This window comes from Filicampus tigris, chromosome 19, assembly GCF_054856515.1.
Source record: "Filicampus tigris isolate MCC_2025a chromosome 19, RoL_Ftig_1.0, whole genome shotgun sequence".
NCBI classification, from domain to species: domain Eukaryota; kingdom Metazoa; phylum Chordata; class Actinopteri; order Syngnathiformes; family Syngnathidae; genus Filicampus; species Filicampus tigris.
Window position 1 is genome coordinate 10,533,431 of NC_141235.1, and position 18,984 is coordinate 10,552,414.

Below are 18,984 nucleotides of genomic sequence, written 5' to 3' on the forward strand. Positions count from 1 at the left end.
TTTGACTTTTTAGTTATAGTTAGTTTGTATTTCGTTTTGACTTTTGTTTTTTAAATTCAGTTCGTTTTTACTCGTTTTTGGATCAAGTTAGTTTTTATTTTTTGGAAAAAGTGTTTTGGTTTAGGTTTTAAAACATATGGATTATTTGTCAAGTGCAACATAAAAAATAAATAACTAAATGACTTAGTTTTGTGAAATAAAGTAGACGACAATTCCCAACCAACTGACCTTGGTTTATCTGTAGCTACGGATGTACAGCAATACCAAAATAAATATACCCGGTATTTAAAATGAACCCAGAAAGCCCATGTATGGTAATTGACAGAAATGAAAACAAAGGACATTGCACTATAATTAGAGTTTTAGTTAGTTTTATCAAAGTGAGATGTAGTTTGCTAGATTTCATTTTTCTAAAAGCATTTTCATTTTTAGTTCATTAACGAAAAATGCTTTCTCAATTTTAGTTTTGTTAATTCTCATGAACTATAATACTCTTGATTGGTTGTACTGTATTAATATCTGTATTTATTTGAGAGGAGGAGATGTAGAGAGGAATGCTAAAAAAAAAAATAAAAAAAATCAAGTGACGCGAGAGAGATGGCTAAATCGGACTGGAGGATGGAGCCAATGTTTCTGTTGTACGCGTGTTTCTCGTCAGCGGGCGAACTTTGGACTGTTAGAAAACTAAAGTTGCAACAGTTGTTTACTTTCAAACTCAGCTTGTAGCAAACGTCAGTGACATCATGCACATACTGGACAATATCAACCTAAATCTTGAACCTCTCTCTCTCTATCATCGTGCCCAACATATAGAAGAAGAGTAGTGAGTCATGACGACAAGGGAATGAGTTTTGTTTTTTTGTTTTTTTGTGATGTGCATCTCCCCCAAGGGGTGTCGCAGCACTCTCGCAGTCACCGCAGTGACAAGAGGATTGTATTTATCTGCGCCGCCCATCTGTGCAAAACACTCAAATTCTCCCCTCAGAAAGGTCTTTTGGATTATCGGCGGCACCATTTTAATACAAGCGGCGAGGCGGGGTGGCAGAGCCAATGGCGGTGGGAGTCTGTCAGGCGTGCAGAGTCCATCTTCCTCGCACTCGCAACGGGTTCATCCAGAGTACACCTGCTGTAATGGCCACATCCCTGAGTGAATTATCCAAATGACAAAAACTACGTGCTCCTCCTTCTGTTTGATGTCTTTTTTTAAGGGGAAAATGGCAGGGAGGGCCCAGTTGGGGGGGGCGGTGATTGAGCAACTCGCTAAATATTTCGACCAAACGCAGGGGGGGCGGTCATAAAGCGACTAGCTTGACATTCTGACCAAACATGACTCAAATAGTCTTTTTCCTTTTTTTTTTTTTTTGGATGGAAAATATTTTGAATTACTTAGGAAAAGTCCTTTTTTGGAGGGGGGGAGTGATTGTTCAAAGTTGAGAAAAAAAAACAAAAAAAAAGTCAAATTTTAAGCGCGTCATAGTTCGTATTTTTCATAATTTATTTTTTATGTACCAACTTATATCCCACAAAGTTGCATTTTTGTGAATGACTTTTTAGAGATCTTTTGGGGGGAGGAAAAAAAGTCAAAAGAAGTAAAGTATTTGTTTAGAAAACATTCTTATTTAATTACTTTTTAGAGGAAAAGGGCATGTTTTTAGAACAATAAAATATTTTTTTGCTAAACAAAGTCTTGTATGAAGCTGATTTTCAACTGAAAAAGGGAAATTAAAATTGTATTTTTTCTTTTGAAAGAGGAAGCCAAGTCAATCATGTTCTTTACAAAAGCATGTTCTGTACGGCCCCACTAAACGTGGCATTTTGATTAATAATGCATTTGTGGAATATGAATTAAGCAGCAAAATCCACCTGTTTTTATCCACCTTAGGGGGCGTCCATTTTGACATTATACCGCATTATACAGCACACCAGTGCTGTCGACTGGAAATGACATCACAGTGCCTCGGGGCTCAGGGAACGACTGTCACTGTTCAACTATTTTCTGGGTTTGGTCAGGTTTTTAATATGACTTCCTCTTTAGGAAAATGACAGTAAAAGCTGAGAACATCCACACTTTTTTTTTTACTAAAAAATATTTTTCGAGGAAAATGTCAACACGTGTGTTTTCAAAGCTTCATGCCAAAACTTCATGCTCCTCCTGTCTAGGTTATATTTTTATGGCGTCAACTGGCGGGGGTCTGCTAGTCGAACATGCAGCGTCGCCAACAGCGACGCGGTGCGGCGGTGGCGCCGCGTCGACTGGTTGACCTCCCGGTGACTCTTCTCCTTCCTCCGCCATCGAGGGAACGATCTCGCGGCGAGGAGGGAGTTGCCATGGCAACAGCAGCAGTGTGCCCGCCGCCGTCCTTTATTTACCACTCAGGGGGGCTGGGTAATGGCGGCGCCATGATAGTCACATCGCTCAGCGCCAGGAGGAAGGTGAGCCCGTGGCGTCATCGCTGCCAGCCGTTGTTACCTCACCTTCCTCCTCGTGCTTGCCATTTATAAAGATTTGGCTGTTAATACTTGACAATTATAGATGGTTATTTCCAGTTGTAGTTTCGTTTTTGGTTTTACGGTGTATGTGTGCAATATGTATTTCTATTTATATGATGAATAAATAGTGTTTAGCTACATCATTATTTTTGCTACCCCCCCCTATCTATCTATCTATCGTATCTATCTATCTATCTAAAGCGATTTTGGCGCTAATAATGGTACATGAGAGGTGCTCGCTGGCCACCAGCTGACTTGAGGCAGGCCTTGGGAGTGATGGAGCGCAGGAAGTCTCTCATTGCCCCGCCGCTGAACCCGCCGCCTAACGCTCCCCCGCCCCGCCCCGCCCCTTCCGCCCACCTCCTCTTCCACCTTCTCTTCCTCCTCGCCTGCGCTCAGATAGGCTGCACTTCCTCCATCACGCTAACAAAGAAACATGGAGGAGGCCTTCGGCAGGCAGGGAGAAGCCTATCATCTGTAACCTGCAATCAGGCACAATACGGATGCCAAGCTAGGTGCTGACAACTTATGCTCCAGAAGGAAAATGAAATTGTCTCCTTTACATTTTTGGGAGAGTAAGATATATTTTCCAAGGGATCAAGAAAAAGACATTTTCTTTAAAACTTTTTTTTTAATTAGAAAAAGTAATTTGAGATTTTTTTTTCTAATCTATTCTGAAAAAAGTTTGATTAATAAAAAGTTGTCTTTATAATGATTATATTTTTTTAATTCCAAATAAAAGTCATACACTACCAGTCTACGAACAAGTCACATTTTTAAAAATATCATCATAAATAAAATCATAATTTTGGATAGAGAGGTCTTAATTTCCAAAGTACTTAGTGGGTTTTTTTACGCCTTTTTTTAAAAGAAAAATTAATTTCTATATTTCTATATTTTAAGAAGAAAAAAAATGTCGTTTATCCATCGCCTTGATAACAGTTAATCACATAAATGCAATGAGCACACTCACACAGGAGCTGCTGTTGGCCACAGCTCACGCCCAGACACACATGCAGGCTCACTGACGGCACACGTCAGCCCACCAGGCCCTGCCTCTTAAAGACATTTATCCAAAAACCAGATAATACAAAGCAGACAGATTGTTTCACCCCATTTTATGACTACAATTGTTTTTAGTTCAAATGTATTTACATGTTTAATATGTTTAAGCGTGTTTTAATAAATATGTTAAAAGCCTGTGGGAGGTTTAAAACTTGGGATGTTCCATACCATATTTTTCAGACCGATACCGTTATGAGCATTCAGTTCCTATATATTTTATATGTAAAATTTTATTGAACATAATGACAAAAAATCGTGCAGCTTTCTTTCTGATGCAGACGACAATTGCCCGTGGTGTCCAACTGTTGCAATATAGCGGCAACTACATCTGGGGAGGACTTACTCGATCAGATTTTTTTGTCTGTAATTTATCGGTGGCTGCTATCGGCAGCCTCCATGAGTACCACTTACCTTACATTACTTTTTTTTTTTTTTTTAAATTAAAGTCTCCATATACATTTTCATCTTTTATATGTGGGTCTGAAACGTATCCCCCACAATAAAGTGGCATTGACTGTGTATCAAAACATGAGGTGTCGAAGCATTTCAGAAATATGAATGCCACTCGTGCACCTCTGCACATCCAAAGGGCCACTTAGTGTTCGTCTTTGTTCCAAGAGGGCTTTTAATTAGTGGGGTGAATTGTTCGGAAAGACGAAGGAGAAGCTCGGAGAAGATCTCAGCACGACGGGATGAGATGAAAAGAAAAGAAAAGTGTGCTTTGGGACGGCGCGCGGCTGCTTAAGCTAATGGCCATTTAAAGAGCATTTGTGTATGCCACTGAGCGTCTGTAATGATGACGGCTGTTTACGCCGCCCCCCCCCCCCCCCTGCATTCATAATAATTAAGCGGAATGGATCGGGCTATCGGCCGGGCTGAATAATGACCTACTGTAGTTGACCGGACGGTGACCGTTGCCTCCTGCGTGACCCCGGACCCCAGACTCACCCCCTGCTACTCGGGGTGGTAAATAGGATGTCTTGCTTGGTGTCTATGGCCACAATAGCAGCAGGGGTCCTTAAATGGCTGTGTGACAGAGCAGAGGGGGTGTGACAGAGTTCACACAAAAGAAGAAAGGGAGACCTCAGCATCCCTTTTGTCTCCCACATCTGACTTTTTACGGAACCCGGGCGACGACATGAACGGGTTTGATTTCTTACGCATGCGGGTGTTTGGAATCACTCGCGCTTGCAAGAGACACAAGCAAGCTCTGAGCAAGTTGACCTCGCAAAATGCAAGAGGTGCAATTTATCGATTAATTGGCACGATTACAGAATTAATGAAAAAACATTCTGAGAGCAGAGTCATCATTTAGACCTTCAAATTCTACGAATTTTCAGCCTCTCAACAGTAAATATTCCGATTACACCAGTCAACATTGTTTTACTAAAGGTTTTAATCAGAGATGCAAGTAAACCTTTGTATATACATTGTTAGTGCTGATTCCAAATCTGCCCTTTTTTAATCTAGCACATCAGGTTTTCATAATAATAATTATAATAATACAATAATAAATAAATAATGTAATTTGTAATATAGTAATATATTTTCCTATTCAGGGTTAGGTTCAGCAACAGTTGAATTTTTTTCTGAGACGTCATAGCTATAAATTACAACACATGGTCAAATCTCCATTGCACAAGTACTGTAATGCATTTGCATTAGCAAACATCTGCTTTTGCTTTGGAAAACAATGATTAACAGTTTATTTTCTGACATTATGGACCAAACCAGTATCAGAATCATCATCATTTTCTTCACTGCCAATTTCAAGTAGCATCCAGTTTTTGGATAAAGGGATGGAAAAGGTTTTTTAATCCGATTCATCGATTAATCAAAAAATTGTACAAAAGTTTTGCAAAATTTGCAGCAAGTCGCATTTTACAAATCTTGTGTGCATGTGTTGTAAACTGTTGGCAGTGAACTTGCACTTATTTGTGGTTCACTATTCACAAATTCACTTTTTTTTTGTGGCGCCAATTAACAGTTATTTACTGGAAAACATCCGGAGTCTTTGTGTATTTTTGGGCTTTATGTACATGGCGCCAAAATCTTTGATAATCCGAAAGAAATAATTGGTGTCAAGGAAGTATGAGACTGTATGCCAGGGAGGAGTTAAGTTTTGTCTGGGTTGTTTGTGGCATATTTATGGTTTTAACTACTAATGACAATTATTTTTTTTTTTTTTAGAAATAATAGGGTGGCACAACTTATTTGCATTTTTTCACTATTTGTGGCAGAGCGGGAATAGCGGGGTTTCGCTGTTTTAATTTATTAGATTTGCACACATCTATTAAAATTACTGTACATTTATTGGACACAGTTAATTTCGTAAATGCTCGAAATGTCCTCTTTCCGCATTGCATCATTTCTCAAAGCTTTTCAGACCACTGCCATACACAGCATCAGACAAATTGCCATCAGTATCTGTTTTAGTAAGTTATAGTAGTGTGCAAATGTGTATATATGTTGTGTGTCCATGTAAATCTCTGTGTCCATATAAATCTTCGTTTGTGCGTTTGTGTTTTGCGTGCATCTTTTTTCCGACTTAAATGATCTTTCCTCACTTCATTATTCCCATTTGAGTGTTTCGTTGGAAGGCGCCACGAGGTGCCGCTGCTGTCCATGCTCTTTCGTCTCATTTGACAAGCAGCTGGACACTTTGGGGCTCGCCTGCCATTGGTCGGCTCCCCTCGGCCCACGCGGGCTCTGATTGGCCGCCTCTATGAGGAAGAGGGGAGACATGGCGGCAAAAACGGGGAGAGGCAGGAGAGGCGGGTTTGCGCTATAAATCTCCTCCCAGTCCATCCTGCCGTTCTCCATGAGCGCCCGTGGGAATACTGGAATGTGACAGCTGACCTGTGGAGTCCACGTCGCCGGGCACATAAATTAGAGGGGCAGAATGCAGGGACAAGCTGATGTTGTAGCAAGGGGCACATGTGAAACAACAGCCCTTTAGCCAGTGTGACAAATTCAAGCAATAGCAGAACCGCGTGTAAATCAATAATCAATCGGGACTGGAGCAGCGGGCTATGGGGCCCCAGACTTGATGTGAGGGAAAAAAATGAAACTGTGGCCACAATAAAGACATAACGTGCGCACAAAATGCTAATTCGTATCCACAAATTGCTCATTTCTGAGCACAAATTAGCATTTATAGTCTTCAACGTAATGATTGGTGGCCAAGTCATATTTTTCTTTTAGGAAAAAGTCATACAAACCCTCACCTCCATAGCAAGTTATATTCTATAGACTGTTGGTCGTATCTTGAACTTATTTTGTCATTTTTTTATTGTTACGATCATTAATTTTACTGGGGATTTTTTGTCTGCACTCGCTGCCTTGCCACTGCATCACTTGCTGTAAAGGTCTCATCCAAATTATTTTCCCTAACCATAAGTTACATTTTTGAGGCCCAAAAATACTACATTTTGTCCAATTATACTAATTTGTGGGCACAAAACTGCTATAACCTGCACAATGAACGCCATCAATTTTATTCATTTATATTTTGTCTCACTTCGTTGCCACAAATTAATATTCGTTGCCACAAATTAATATTTCATGCGCACGTTGTAACTAATCCGTTGCCACAAATGAGTATTTTGTGTACGTTTCATTTCTATATTGTGGGTATGTGTTTGTCATGTCTGCAGCCTGTTGGTCCAGGTTATACGTATTCGTGGAAACAAAATGAGTCTTTGTGCGCACATTACACCTACTTCCTGGCACAAAAATATTAAATCGAGACTACAAAATACTAATTTGTGCTCACAATTTAGGATTTTGTAACCACAAATGTTCATTTTGTACAGGGCCCGACTGATATGGATTTTTTTAGGTCAATTCTGGTATTTAGCAGGATAAAATGCAGATAACTGATCAATTGGACGATTAATCAAAAAAACAGAGAGAAAAATCTGCAAAAATTTGCAGATTTTTTGGGGAGTGTGGGAGGATGTTTGAATGTCATTGTCTTTGACCTACAATGTTATGATGTGTTGAAAAAATGTCAAAAGAAAAAAAAAAGGAAAAATTAAAAATTTATTATTTTAGCCAATTTTATAAATTACAGTGATGAACTGCATTTTTTTTTTAATGAGAGCTGGCTTTAGGAGTCCCTAAATGTAATTTTGATGCAGATTTTAAAAATGTCAACTTTTTTGCCGCACATCAATTGCGATATTTTCATTTTTTGTATTTAAAATTTGACCTATAAAAGCTTGCGCTATATAGATTTTACCATGTGTTCCAACTTTTGCTGAACCTAACCCTTAATTCATTATCATTATTATTATTTTGAAAACCTGATGTGCTAGAGAGAAAAAACAAGGGCAGATTTGGAATCAGTGTAAAAAATTCATTTAAAAAACGTTGCATCTCCCTTGCATCTCTGACTAAAAAATTATGAGAAAATTGTTGACCATTGTTATTAATCGTTTTGGCTTTAATTTTGTATGCATGCTTTATCTATATTGTGGCCGCAACTTGAATTCCCCACCCCCAGTATCATGTCTTTTTTTTTTTTTTTAAACATCAGCACACAGCCGTGACACGTTAAGAAAAACGCACATGATCCTAAATGAGATGCCAGAACTCTATGAAGGATCTGGCAGCGACCCGCGTCGCATGCATCAGGACCAGTGGCGGGCCAACATGGCGACCGAGAGATGAATTCTCCCCAACTAATGGGATTCACATGAGTTGTGAGCTTCCTAATTTATTTACTTTGTCATTGATATGCGCGCACACGCACACATACAGTAAAAATGCGCACACTTTACAGTAAGTGGAGGATCAATAATGATGGACGAGGGTCTTGTGTACAACGGGCACGTTGCGCTCAGTTCACAGCCACATGACACCGTGTGTCCACTCCGCAACGCCAACACTCAGTCTTCAACGCAACACGTTGTTAGCGCCATTGATTTAGCAGTTAGCGCGTGTCCTTATTACCTTGTAATTATGCTCTGTGTTGACATAACAGCATGGACAAGCGGCCACCCCCACCCGGCACACAATTTATGAGCTTTTATTACACTCATTTCATGTGTGTGGCTCCCAGTTTTATAGTCGACAGACTCGAGTCCAAGCCCAGGGCCCGTATTTCACTGCAAGAGGTCAAGGTTCTTCGGAATCCTGCCGTAAAAGTCGACGGCTCGCACAAGACGCGGCGAAGTCCTCCCAGAGGGCTCGTTAAAGTAAATAGGCGATTCCAGGCTATAATCGGCGTGGTGCTATTCAGCGGGGGTGTTATACGGACGTGGGTCATCAAAGCAGACACTTAGGAGACGTCAGGAGATTGTCTCCATGCAATTTACGACAGCATCTTCCAAAACACGCATGAAAGTGAACTTTGACTTGAGGCTGAGTTCCATCAGCCGTTCAACTTTTACATCCTTATAGGGGAAGTCAAGTTAAAACTTTTCTTTACAATATGTACAGTATGTCTAAACATCGTATTCTGACGAATAATGCGTTTGTGAAATGATAGAATTAAAAAAAGGCACCCTTTTTCATCCATCTCAGGGGGCAGCCATTTTGCCATTATACCGCCCTCCGCTGTTGTCTGAAAATGACATCAGAGCGTCGAAGGGCTCAGGTAACGATCGTCACAGCGCGTCTATTTTCTGAGTTTGATTATCTGACGTTCACAAGCTGAGCCCTTAGGCACAGCGATGTCATTTTTAGCCGACAGCAGAGGGCGACGTAATGTCAAGTCAGCCGTCCTTGATGGATAAAACCTAATGATTTTTTTCTGCTAAATTCATATTCCACAAATGCAATATTAATCAGTATACCGTTTTCTGAATAGTCGGGACGCATATTGTCAAGAACATTTTTGACTTGACTTCCTTTTTAAGTCACTAATCAAAACACACCTCTTAAACGGTGTATTCATTGTACATATAAAATTGGGAGGTGGCCATCTCTGACATCATATAAACAGTTATCATCAGCCCAATATTAGACTAGATGTAATTCTTGGCTGCAATTGTGGCTTTGAATCAGACAGAATTGAAAGTCACTTCAGCCATCAACGGATTTTCTTTACTATGGCCAATGAAGCTAACACTTTTTTTTAATTTCACAGAAAACTTAAACGAGAATTACGCACGTTTTGTGCTTTTCAGAAATCATATATATAAAAAAACGTGACTATATTTCAACACGAGGTGGCAACAATTTTTCAAGAACTACAAAATGAAAAAATACTTTATAAAAGGTGCTTGTTTGAGCAAATTTGGATTATCTTGCTTTTTTACGCTTTATACTACTTGGCTGTATTTTGTCTTTTTTATTTTTATATCATGCGTGACAGACATGAAAGGCTCCCTAAATAAAACGCATTGTTATTATACGTTGAAGAGACAAATGTAAGGTGGCCGTGTGACATTTTCAGGCTATCAGCAGCACCTGACAGGACGAAAATGTCAAAACAGATGAGCATTTCATTCATCTGGCAATGCCAGGGGGAGCTGCCAACTTATTTTCACCTGCTTGCACGTCAGCCACAAAGCAAACACCCTCTAGTGTCTTTAAATGTTGATTAAATGTGTACTCTCGCGCTCGTCTGTTTCCATGCAGTTTGGACAAGAGACTTGTACAGCTTCGTCTTGCACATACCATTGCTATTTTATGACCTGAATAATATTTATTTTGTATGATAGCAAGAGTAACCCCCGGAACATATTTCCATAATTTATGAGTTTGCGTTATATTTGTGTAAAATGTATTCACTTTATGTGTATATTTTATTTATCAATTATCTGGTGATTAAAGATGCATAGTTTGTAAAAATACAAGCTGTAATTTCCTCAAATGGAGACACAGTACACACATTGATAATGATGTCTCCATTTTAGAGGCGCCCAAAGTAACAGAATGCAGGCCGGTCCAACGGCAAGGCATATTTCCAGAAGGGGGTGCTGCAAGGAGGTGTGAGAATGGAATCACCTGCGGTTTATTTCAAGCGGGAAGGAAGGAAGGAAGGAAGAAAGAAGCTGCTCGCAGACTCAATTAACCCTTGAGATGGCGCCGCCGTAATGAACAACAGCGCCATTACCCAGCACCACCGTGGCACTTCACCATCGAGCCTGTGAGGAGAATGATGCCACCGCTAAGTTGTCTGGCACTCGCATGCTCTGTAGGGAATGTCACTACCATAATAAGGAATTTCACTGCACTCTAACAGCGAATTTCATTGCTCTCTAACAGGGAATTTCACTGCTCTCTGACAGGTAATGCCAGCGCTAATAGCCGCCGCACACTGAGCGCCGCGACCGAACGCTGCTCAACTGTCGCGCATCGTGCGCCCGTCTGCAACCAGTTTTCACGATTGGTCAAATGTTGGCCACAAGTTTTGCTGCGATTGAAAATTTATGTTGTCATTAGCTTTTATTGTTTCAAAAAGGTTTGTTTTAGTTTCATTTTTATGAGTTTTAGCTTTAGTTTTCTTCAAATTAAAAAGTACATTGTTGCTGTTTTATAGTTTTAGAAACGTAAAATGTATATTCAATTCATTTTTTAAAAGCACTCATTTTGATTTTATTTTGGGGAGGTTGTCAGTGTGTGTTTTAGTTATTTTTTTGTGAACTATAATAACCTTGCTGCTCTCTAATGGAGATCTTCACTGTGCTCATTCTTGCAGAGGAGACGAGTTGAATGCTGTAGTGTAACCCTTCAAACAAAACACACAGACACACGAGCGAGTCCAGACAGACCTTGCTGAGGATGAAGATGAGGTCTCCTCTGCGAAAGGACAGCTCGTCTGGAGTGTCAGCATGGCAGTCCCACACGGCTTGGTAGTAGTTGGCATAATCCAAAACTGCCGAGGACGCAACAGAAAGAAAAACGGTGCTTTTATCTTAATTATTTTTTTAATAATCAATGAGTCAATCAAATATCTGACATTTTCACCTGCTTTGTTGGGTGACTCCAAACAGTCGGCTGGTGGATCTGGAAAATCTTCATCTAAGTAAAATGAAGAATACTTTTGTTTTTTAAATGTTACAAATAAACGTTTTTATACCTTGTGTGTATTAAGTATATATATATATATATATATATATATATATATATATATATATATATTTCCTAATCTAATTTAGTGGAATATGAGTTTAGATCAATAGTAATCATGAAAAACCTCAAACGCTTACACCCACTTTGAAATATGTATTGGTATATATTCAATTATGGCATTTAAAATGTGTAATAGCAAACAAACAAGAGTATCGACAGTTTGTATTGAAGTGCGGCATTTTACATTGGCATTAAAAAGGGGCATTCAGTGACGCAGCTCAATGCTAACATTTGCTGATGTGCATCCATTGAAGTAGACAATAAAAGAGTCGTTAAAAAATACATAAAATGGATCTGGAGTCAATGTGAGATTCATGTGAATGCGGCGCGGGATGATTGTTATTCTCGCCGCAGATTGCCCTCCCACGTGACGATCAATACGGGGAAGAGGATGTTGCCGCGCCTCATTGGCCGAGGGGGCCGAGGGGGGCGTGGCGCACCCGCCGTGCTGAGCTGGGACACAGTGATACCGTCGTCTGCCCCACACATCCATCGTCAACACTCGCCGGGTGACAGCCACGCCAGCGCCAGGCAATACAATACTTTTGCCAGCAAGCTGGACCCGTGCTTCCAGGAAGAGAAGCGCACACACACACACACACACACACACACACAAAAGCACATGCACACACCACAAAGTCACACGATGCCAATGATTGGCACAAGTTCATCGGTCCAAATGTGCTGTTAGATTTTTTTTTTTTGCGGTTTCTTTGTCCTCAGTCAGCAGTTTGTGCTCTGAACAGAACACTAAAAATATGGTCCCCAGATGAATATACAAACATACTGCAGGGTTCTCTGGGAACTTAAAATGAGGCTCCAATATGGTTCTATTGGGACTAAAAATATGGGTCTCTGGGAATATGGTTCTAAAATGGGTATGGTTACTAAAAATATAGTTCCTACATGATTATACGGGCCATTAAAAATATGGTTTAAACATCGTGCTGTGGGTCCCAAAAATACAATTCTAACATTGTTCTACAGGTCTTAATGGTTCTTACATGGTTCTATGGGAAATTTGGTTTGATTGGCATGGATGATAGACTATTACCAATACCAAGGATGGGTATTGGGGTGTTACCAGTGTTATTTGAAGGTATCGGGTAGTTTTAGAGGCTGCCGATACTGGCCACGGATCCTTAAGGCAAAACAAAATATAATAATCTGACATTGAGTAAGTCTTCCTTGGCAGTAATTGGCACTATGCTGCGGCAGTTTGACACATCAGCGAATCATCATCTACGTCACAAAGAAAAGTCTAGTTCACAGTTTTTTGTCATTGTGTTAAATGAGTTTTTATAAATCAAAGGTACTTGAGATATCGGTACTCACTATAGGTGAGGACTCAAAGAGTGAATATGTGTACTGGATTTGGTCTGAAAAAAAAAAAGTGATATTGAACATCCCTAGTAAATATGGCTGTTGTGAGTATGGTCTGTGGGTTCTATGATTGCTTCCCCCAAAAATCTCTCCAGAAAATGAGCAAGGACGAAGCCAACAACTGAGGACAATGTGTGGTTGTTGCGAAGGTAAACTCTTGAGTTACAAAGCCCAGCCGCTTTCATTAGTCTTTGCGATCGCGCCGCATGAAAACGGCCATAAATACGAATTGGGGAGAAAGTAATGAGCGCGTGCGGGCTGCGAGAGAGCAAAGTGCGGCGCGCGGTGATTGATAAGTGACGGGGTGAGAATGTGAACGAAAGAGGCCGTCATCCGATCCGCCATCTGTGGTCGGGCCCTGTACCTTCTCCCAGATGGCTTTGAACGGCGGCGTGACACACGCAAGACTGATCAGCCTCTCAGCACAGATTTTGGCATAGGTAATGTACTCACTGAGTGAAACTGAATCTTGATGTATCTTATTTAATAGAAGCAGTGATGGACGATGGCCTTGAGAAGATCGGATCGTGCCTTTTGTCCTTCTTCTCCCGGACACATGGGCGCGTGTGCCCTCAGCTAAAACTTGCAGGAACGTTTTCCATCACTTTCCCCCAAATCCATCCCAGACTTGACATGAAGAGACCCAGAACTATTTTAAGATCACAGACGAGCCTTCATTGCTTCTACTAAATTGCTGTTGCTGGACAGTTTTACCCGAAACTCTACTTTGTGGACACACACGCACATGCCCACATACGATGGACACAAGCCTTCCGTCTATCCAAATATGCCACACATTTGCTGAGTCAGCAGTAAAAACCCAGCTTTATTTTACATAAATGTCTTGGTCTTAGATTTAGGCTTAAATAAAGGCAAAATACATTCATGTGAAATACACTTTATTTATCTACCATACTTCAATTATAGTTGTTAACTTACTAAACACTTTTACTTGTCTTTTGAGTGCTCACTACTAAAATGTGATTCGAGCACCGTTTGGGTATTTAAAAATATGGTTCTATGTGAATAAAAATATGGTTGTAATATGGTACAGGGGATTTAAAATATGGTTTTAATCAGGTTCTCTGGGTACCAAATTATAGTTCCTATGGGTCAAAGGTACTAAAACTATAACAAATCTTCAAATCTATCCCAGATTTGACATGAAGAGCTGCAAAACTATTTTAAGCTCCCAGACGGGTCTTCATTACTAGTAAATTGCTGTTGCTAGGCAATTTCATCCAAAACTCTACTTTGTGGGGTGAAATGGGAAGCCATTTGTTGCCTGGCAACAACAGCTAATTGGATGTGCTACAACACAAAGGAAGGAAGTTTTCATCAATCTATCCATCCATTTTCCATGCAGCTTTCCTCATTACGTTTGCGTGTGAGCTGGACTTTGGGCAAGAGGAAGACTTGCTGGACTTGTCGCCAGCCAATCGCAGGCCTTCAGACACACAAGCATTCAGAAAATAATTCATTTTATATTATTTCCTGTGGGAACAATTTTGTCTTTCTTTTGGCCTTTCATCCAGACACACACACAAACGCAAATCGCATCTTAGGCGAAAAGTCACTTTCGACTAGACTCCACGGTTTTTCCCGAATTACAAAAGGGAAGTGGAGTTGAGACTCCATACCTGGCAGGACTTCGTAAATGTCACTGCCGTCCTCCTCGTCAGCTTCTTCCCGCCTTCCCGCGCTACTGTGAGACACCCGGTTGTCGACGGGGGCCGCGGGCCAAGGTGGGGTCGGATCGCTCGTCCCTTCGATGTCGTCGTAGGTCGTCTCCTCGTCCTTGTCGCCCTCTTCATCATTCTCGTCCTCGTCAAACGGAATGGTGCTGGACCTAAGATCTGATGATAGAAGAATGTTCGTAAAAAAAAAAAAGCTTGTGTTTGGATTTCAGGCTCCATCTGGCTCTGATTAGTTCGTCATCGCGGACAAAAATCTAATAACCACGTCCAGAAAGTCTCAAATGTTTATTAACTTTAATCTATCATCTGATTTATGCATTGTTGCACAATGACAATGATTGACAAATGTTGTTTTTCTGTCTAAATATGCTGCACTTATATTATAAGTATAGTATATAGTATAGTATAGTAGAATATATATTATAGTATACTAGTTGTTGAGGTTTTTTTTCTTGATTTTTTTCTCTGCTGAATCAGGAGTAAAGTGGTTCCATGGTTCTGGTATAAACAGAAAATGACTAAAATTGGCACAAACAACATGGGTGGTTGCATGCTCACTGAAAATACGGTTTCAATATGGCCACGAAAAATGTGCTCTATAGTTTTAATATGGATGTAGGATTACTAAAAGTATGGTTCTGACATGGTTCAATGGGTGATAAAAATGCTATTCTAATATGGATTTATAGCTACTAAAAATACAGCTTTAAAACATTTCTAGGATTACGAAAAATGTCGTCAAAAATATGGTTGTAACATGGTTATATGATACTAAAAAGTATGGATTTAATAGAGTCTATGAGTACTAAAAATCTAGTACTCATGTTTTAGGTTCTAACATGGTTTTACATGTGCTTAAACATGGTTCTAAAACGATTCTGTGGGGACTAAAAACATGGTTGTAATATGGTTTGAATGGTACTAAAATATGGTTTAATAGGTACTGCAAATATGGTTCTGATATGGGGCTAAGGTTCAAAAAAATGTTTTGGCATGGTTTTATGGGTACTGAAAATATAGTTCCCGCATGGTTCTACAGGGGGACATTAACAATATAGTTCTACTGATACGAAACATGTATCTAATATTGTCTAGGGGTAGTAAAAAATACGCCTCTTCAGATACTAAACATGGTGCTACTGATATTAAACATATGTTTCCAATGTGATTCTCAGAGTAGAAACATTTGCTCGGATCTGATCTGCTATTCTTAAGAGAAGAAATACTGCTGAAGATGAAGTGCAGCCCGTTCGAGTTGAGGAGGCCCATCCATCATCGGACTTCTTTTTGTCGTCAAAAAAAAAAAAGGAAGTAAGACAAACTGCTGAGTGTCCGTTACTTCCCGCAAGTGGCGCGGCCCGAGCCCGAGCCCGTTTTAGCGTCGACGGGGAGGGCACGGCGGCCCTCTGCTCGCTCCAGATGAACGAGCGGCCTCATTGCGGGCGACGGGGGCCGCTGCAACACGGGGTATCAGGTCCGAGCAGAAATCAATGTCACGGGAGGATAACCAGAACAGCTACAAATCAATTTCCTGTAAGCAGGAATTCAGTAGGAGGGGAACAGGGGGGTTCGACATAATGTACGTAAGAGACGGAGAGTGACATGCAAGTTATGTGCTTTTGTTTGATTTTTGAGATGAGATTACAGATTGTGTGTGCGTAGGCGTGTGTGTGATATAGCTAAATAAGAATAACATCTCAGTTTTTTTTCCCAGATTTCCAATTTTAATACAGTTTTTCCACATTTAATTCTCTCTTCCTCACCCCTTTATGGTATTTTTCGTCGATTTTCCTAATAGCTAAAAAGCTATGATTCTTTTTCCCCCCCAGCATGTTTACGCCCCATAATTACCAACATTTTGCACTGACTGCGCTTTAGTAAACTCGCTCATCTGTTTGCAGCTATGCTGTTAGTGCAAGCAGTGCACAGCAGCAGGGAAACACTTTGAATTCAAGAAGACCCAAAACGATCAAAACAAAAAATCCTGAATCCAGTGCATAAACTCAAATTAATCGATAGCACCCAGCTCAAGTGTGTGTTCATGAAAGCACATACCTCGGAGCACAAAGCTGATGTAGTTGACCCACTCTCGAGCTTCCTGAGGACTGCTGGCCGTGAACTGGAGAGATACAGATTGACAATGTGATTAACAGACAAAATCACAGCAAAATGTACCCCATCTAAACTGAACTATAATTACAATCTGCAATTTCAGTAACATTCAATCAAGACATTTTGTAAATATCCAGTGCGTTCATGATCATGTCGATAACTGAAAACATTTGACATTAGACGAGATTCCTTTCCTCGAATTCATTGTCGCTCGGGCCTTATCTGGAAAGAATTTTCAGGCTTTCGATTGGTGAGCCTTGTATCTTTACTACACTACCAGTTGCTTTGGTGTGCTCTTAACAGCCTGCCAATATTTTGATGTGGAAAACACAATTGCATTTAAAGAACCTAAGTTGTATATGCAGGAAGCCTCGCTTTCATTTTTTTTTTAGCACCAACTAAGTGCATCAAATTGATTTCTTCATATCAGAATAATAATTGCCCTGAATTACCAACCTGGAAAGTCCTCTGTCCGGGAGCAGACAGCTCGAAGCAGGCATTCCTTTTGGAGTCTTTCCTGAGATTGTTGACGAGCTGAACGCTGTAGTCGTTAATGTAAAACGAGCCTTTCTGTTGCTTATCTGCAAGGGAAGACTTGCCGAATGAGGGACACAAACCAATTTTGCTCACCTGCAGCTTGTGTGTTTGCCAGCCAACCTCTGTCGCTGCCGAAGTAATAGAAGATGGACTTGTTGAGGACGCACCATCTCTTCTGCCACTCAGAGCCAAAGAAGCTGTGATCTGGAGAGAAAGGCAGGTTTGACCATTTCTGTTCGGATAAGGAAATGGCCATGGGTGGGAGTCGAGGTCAAGGCAAATCTCATAAATTCAAAGTCAAGTTGAGTCTTTCATGGTCGCACTGCTTGGCTCACTACCCCTGTCCTTCCCTATTATTCGCTACTCATGTTTGTTGGGTATTTAACGTAGCATTGTCAAAGAGCCCTTTTCAACACTTGAGGTTGGTTCATAACTTGGAAAATTAACAGACCCATGTGTGGACTGACACACAGTATTGATTTGTAAACAAATATTAAATTGACCACATTTTGACTTGGGAGTGTCCTGACCGACATTGACGATATCAAACTCCCTTGTTGCAAGGAAAAACTGTTCCTGCATAAAAAGGTAGACGGAGCATCCATTTTGCATTAGCAAGCAACCAGACACGTTTGTTTTTTTTACAAGTTTGAGCCTAGCAAGTTCCAAGTCCTAAAATAAGGGGATTGAGTCTAATTTGAATCAAGGCCTCCACCTCTGTTGCCACCAGAAGATGGCCTCCGTTATTTATACCTCGACGTTTCTTTTCCAAGTAGCCCTGCTTCAGGATGTTGCTAAGGTCTTGAGCTGCGGTGAAGGGGATGTCCTCAAAGTCTGAAAATAAAGATAATATCAGTCATAAAACAATGAATTCCATGATATTACTTATAGGGCTGCACAGTGGCCAACTAATTAGCTACAGCAACCCCAGTAGTCACGCACCCTGGAAAGTTGGAAAGAAATACAAGCCGTCTTTCCCTGTACTTTGAGGAACCCCTATTAGGAAATTCGCCAAAAATAGGCCGCAATCAGACAGATGGCTGACATCAAACAGTCTAATATGGGTGGGGCATGGCAGCAAGGTTGTAATAAAAAAAAACTTGGCATAAAAAAAATTAATTAAAAAAAAAAAAAAAGTCTGCCTCCCTGACAGGAAATTGGAAAAAGCCTCAAGGACATATGCCCAAACTTCAACAGGAAGTTGGCGTTTTCTGTTTGAAGCAGCCAATTCACGTCCTCAACAACGAGGCCAAATTGCAGCTTTATTTTTCTACGCCAACCAATGGAGGAGGGAAATGTGTCAAAGTTTGATGATTATTTCAAGGATTGGCCCAAAAAGAGTGGATTCATTGCTGCTTGTAGCTTTTAATTCATCTTTTCTACACCGGTTCCTTCCAGGATGATCTTTATTCCCGAGGCGAGTCATCATGGCGATGTAGACTTCCACACTATGGATCAAATACATAGCCGCGAGGCTTTGGGGAAGTGGGATCAATACATTTACAGTGCCGCTGAGCTCTGCAGCCATTCATCTGCTCACGCTGCACCGACTCGACCCGTTTCATTTGCAAAGTCACATCTTCAGTGTGATGTTTACATCCGTGACTGCTTGACA

At 40.6% G+C, this 18,984-nt stretch overlaps 1 protein-coding gene across 2 annotated transcripts in view; it reads right to left on the reverse strand.

Annotated features, from left to right (window-relative positions):
* skap1 (src kinase associated phosphoprotein 1) overlaps positions 1-18,984 on the reverse strand; it is a 45,865-nt gene that overhangs the window by 10,633 nt on the left and 16,248 nt on the right. For both annotated transcript variants that reach the window (XR_015082452.1, XM_086016182.1), the window contains exons 6-12: positions 18,123-18,203; positions 17,490-17,573; positions 17,289-17,413; positions 16,776-16,839; positions 14,664-14,879; positions 11,476-11,529; positions 11,280-11,383 (exon numbers count right to left, since the gene is read on the reverse strand). Coding sequence is in view for 1 of the 2 variants with exons in the window: in XM_086016182.1 (XP_085872308.1) it covers positions 11,280-11,383; positions 11,476-11,529; positions 14,664-14,879; positions 16,776-16,839; positions 17,289-17,413; positions 17,490-17,573; positions 18,123-18,203 (728 nt within the window). In the remaining variant the exon portion in view is untranslated. The remainder of the gene's footprint in view (positions 1-11,279; positions 11,384-11,475; positions 11,530-14,663; positions 14,880-16,775; positions 16,840-17,288; positions 17,414-17,489; positions 17,574-18,122; positions 18,204-18,984) is intronic.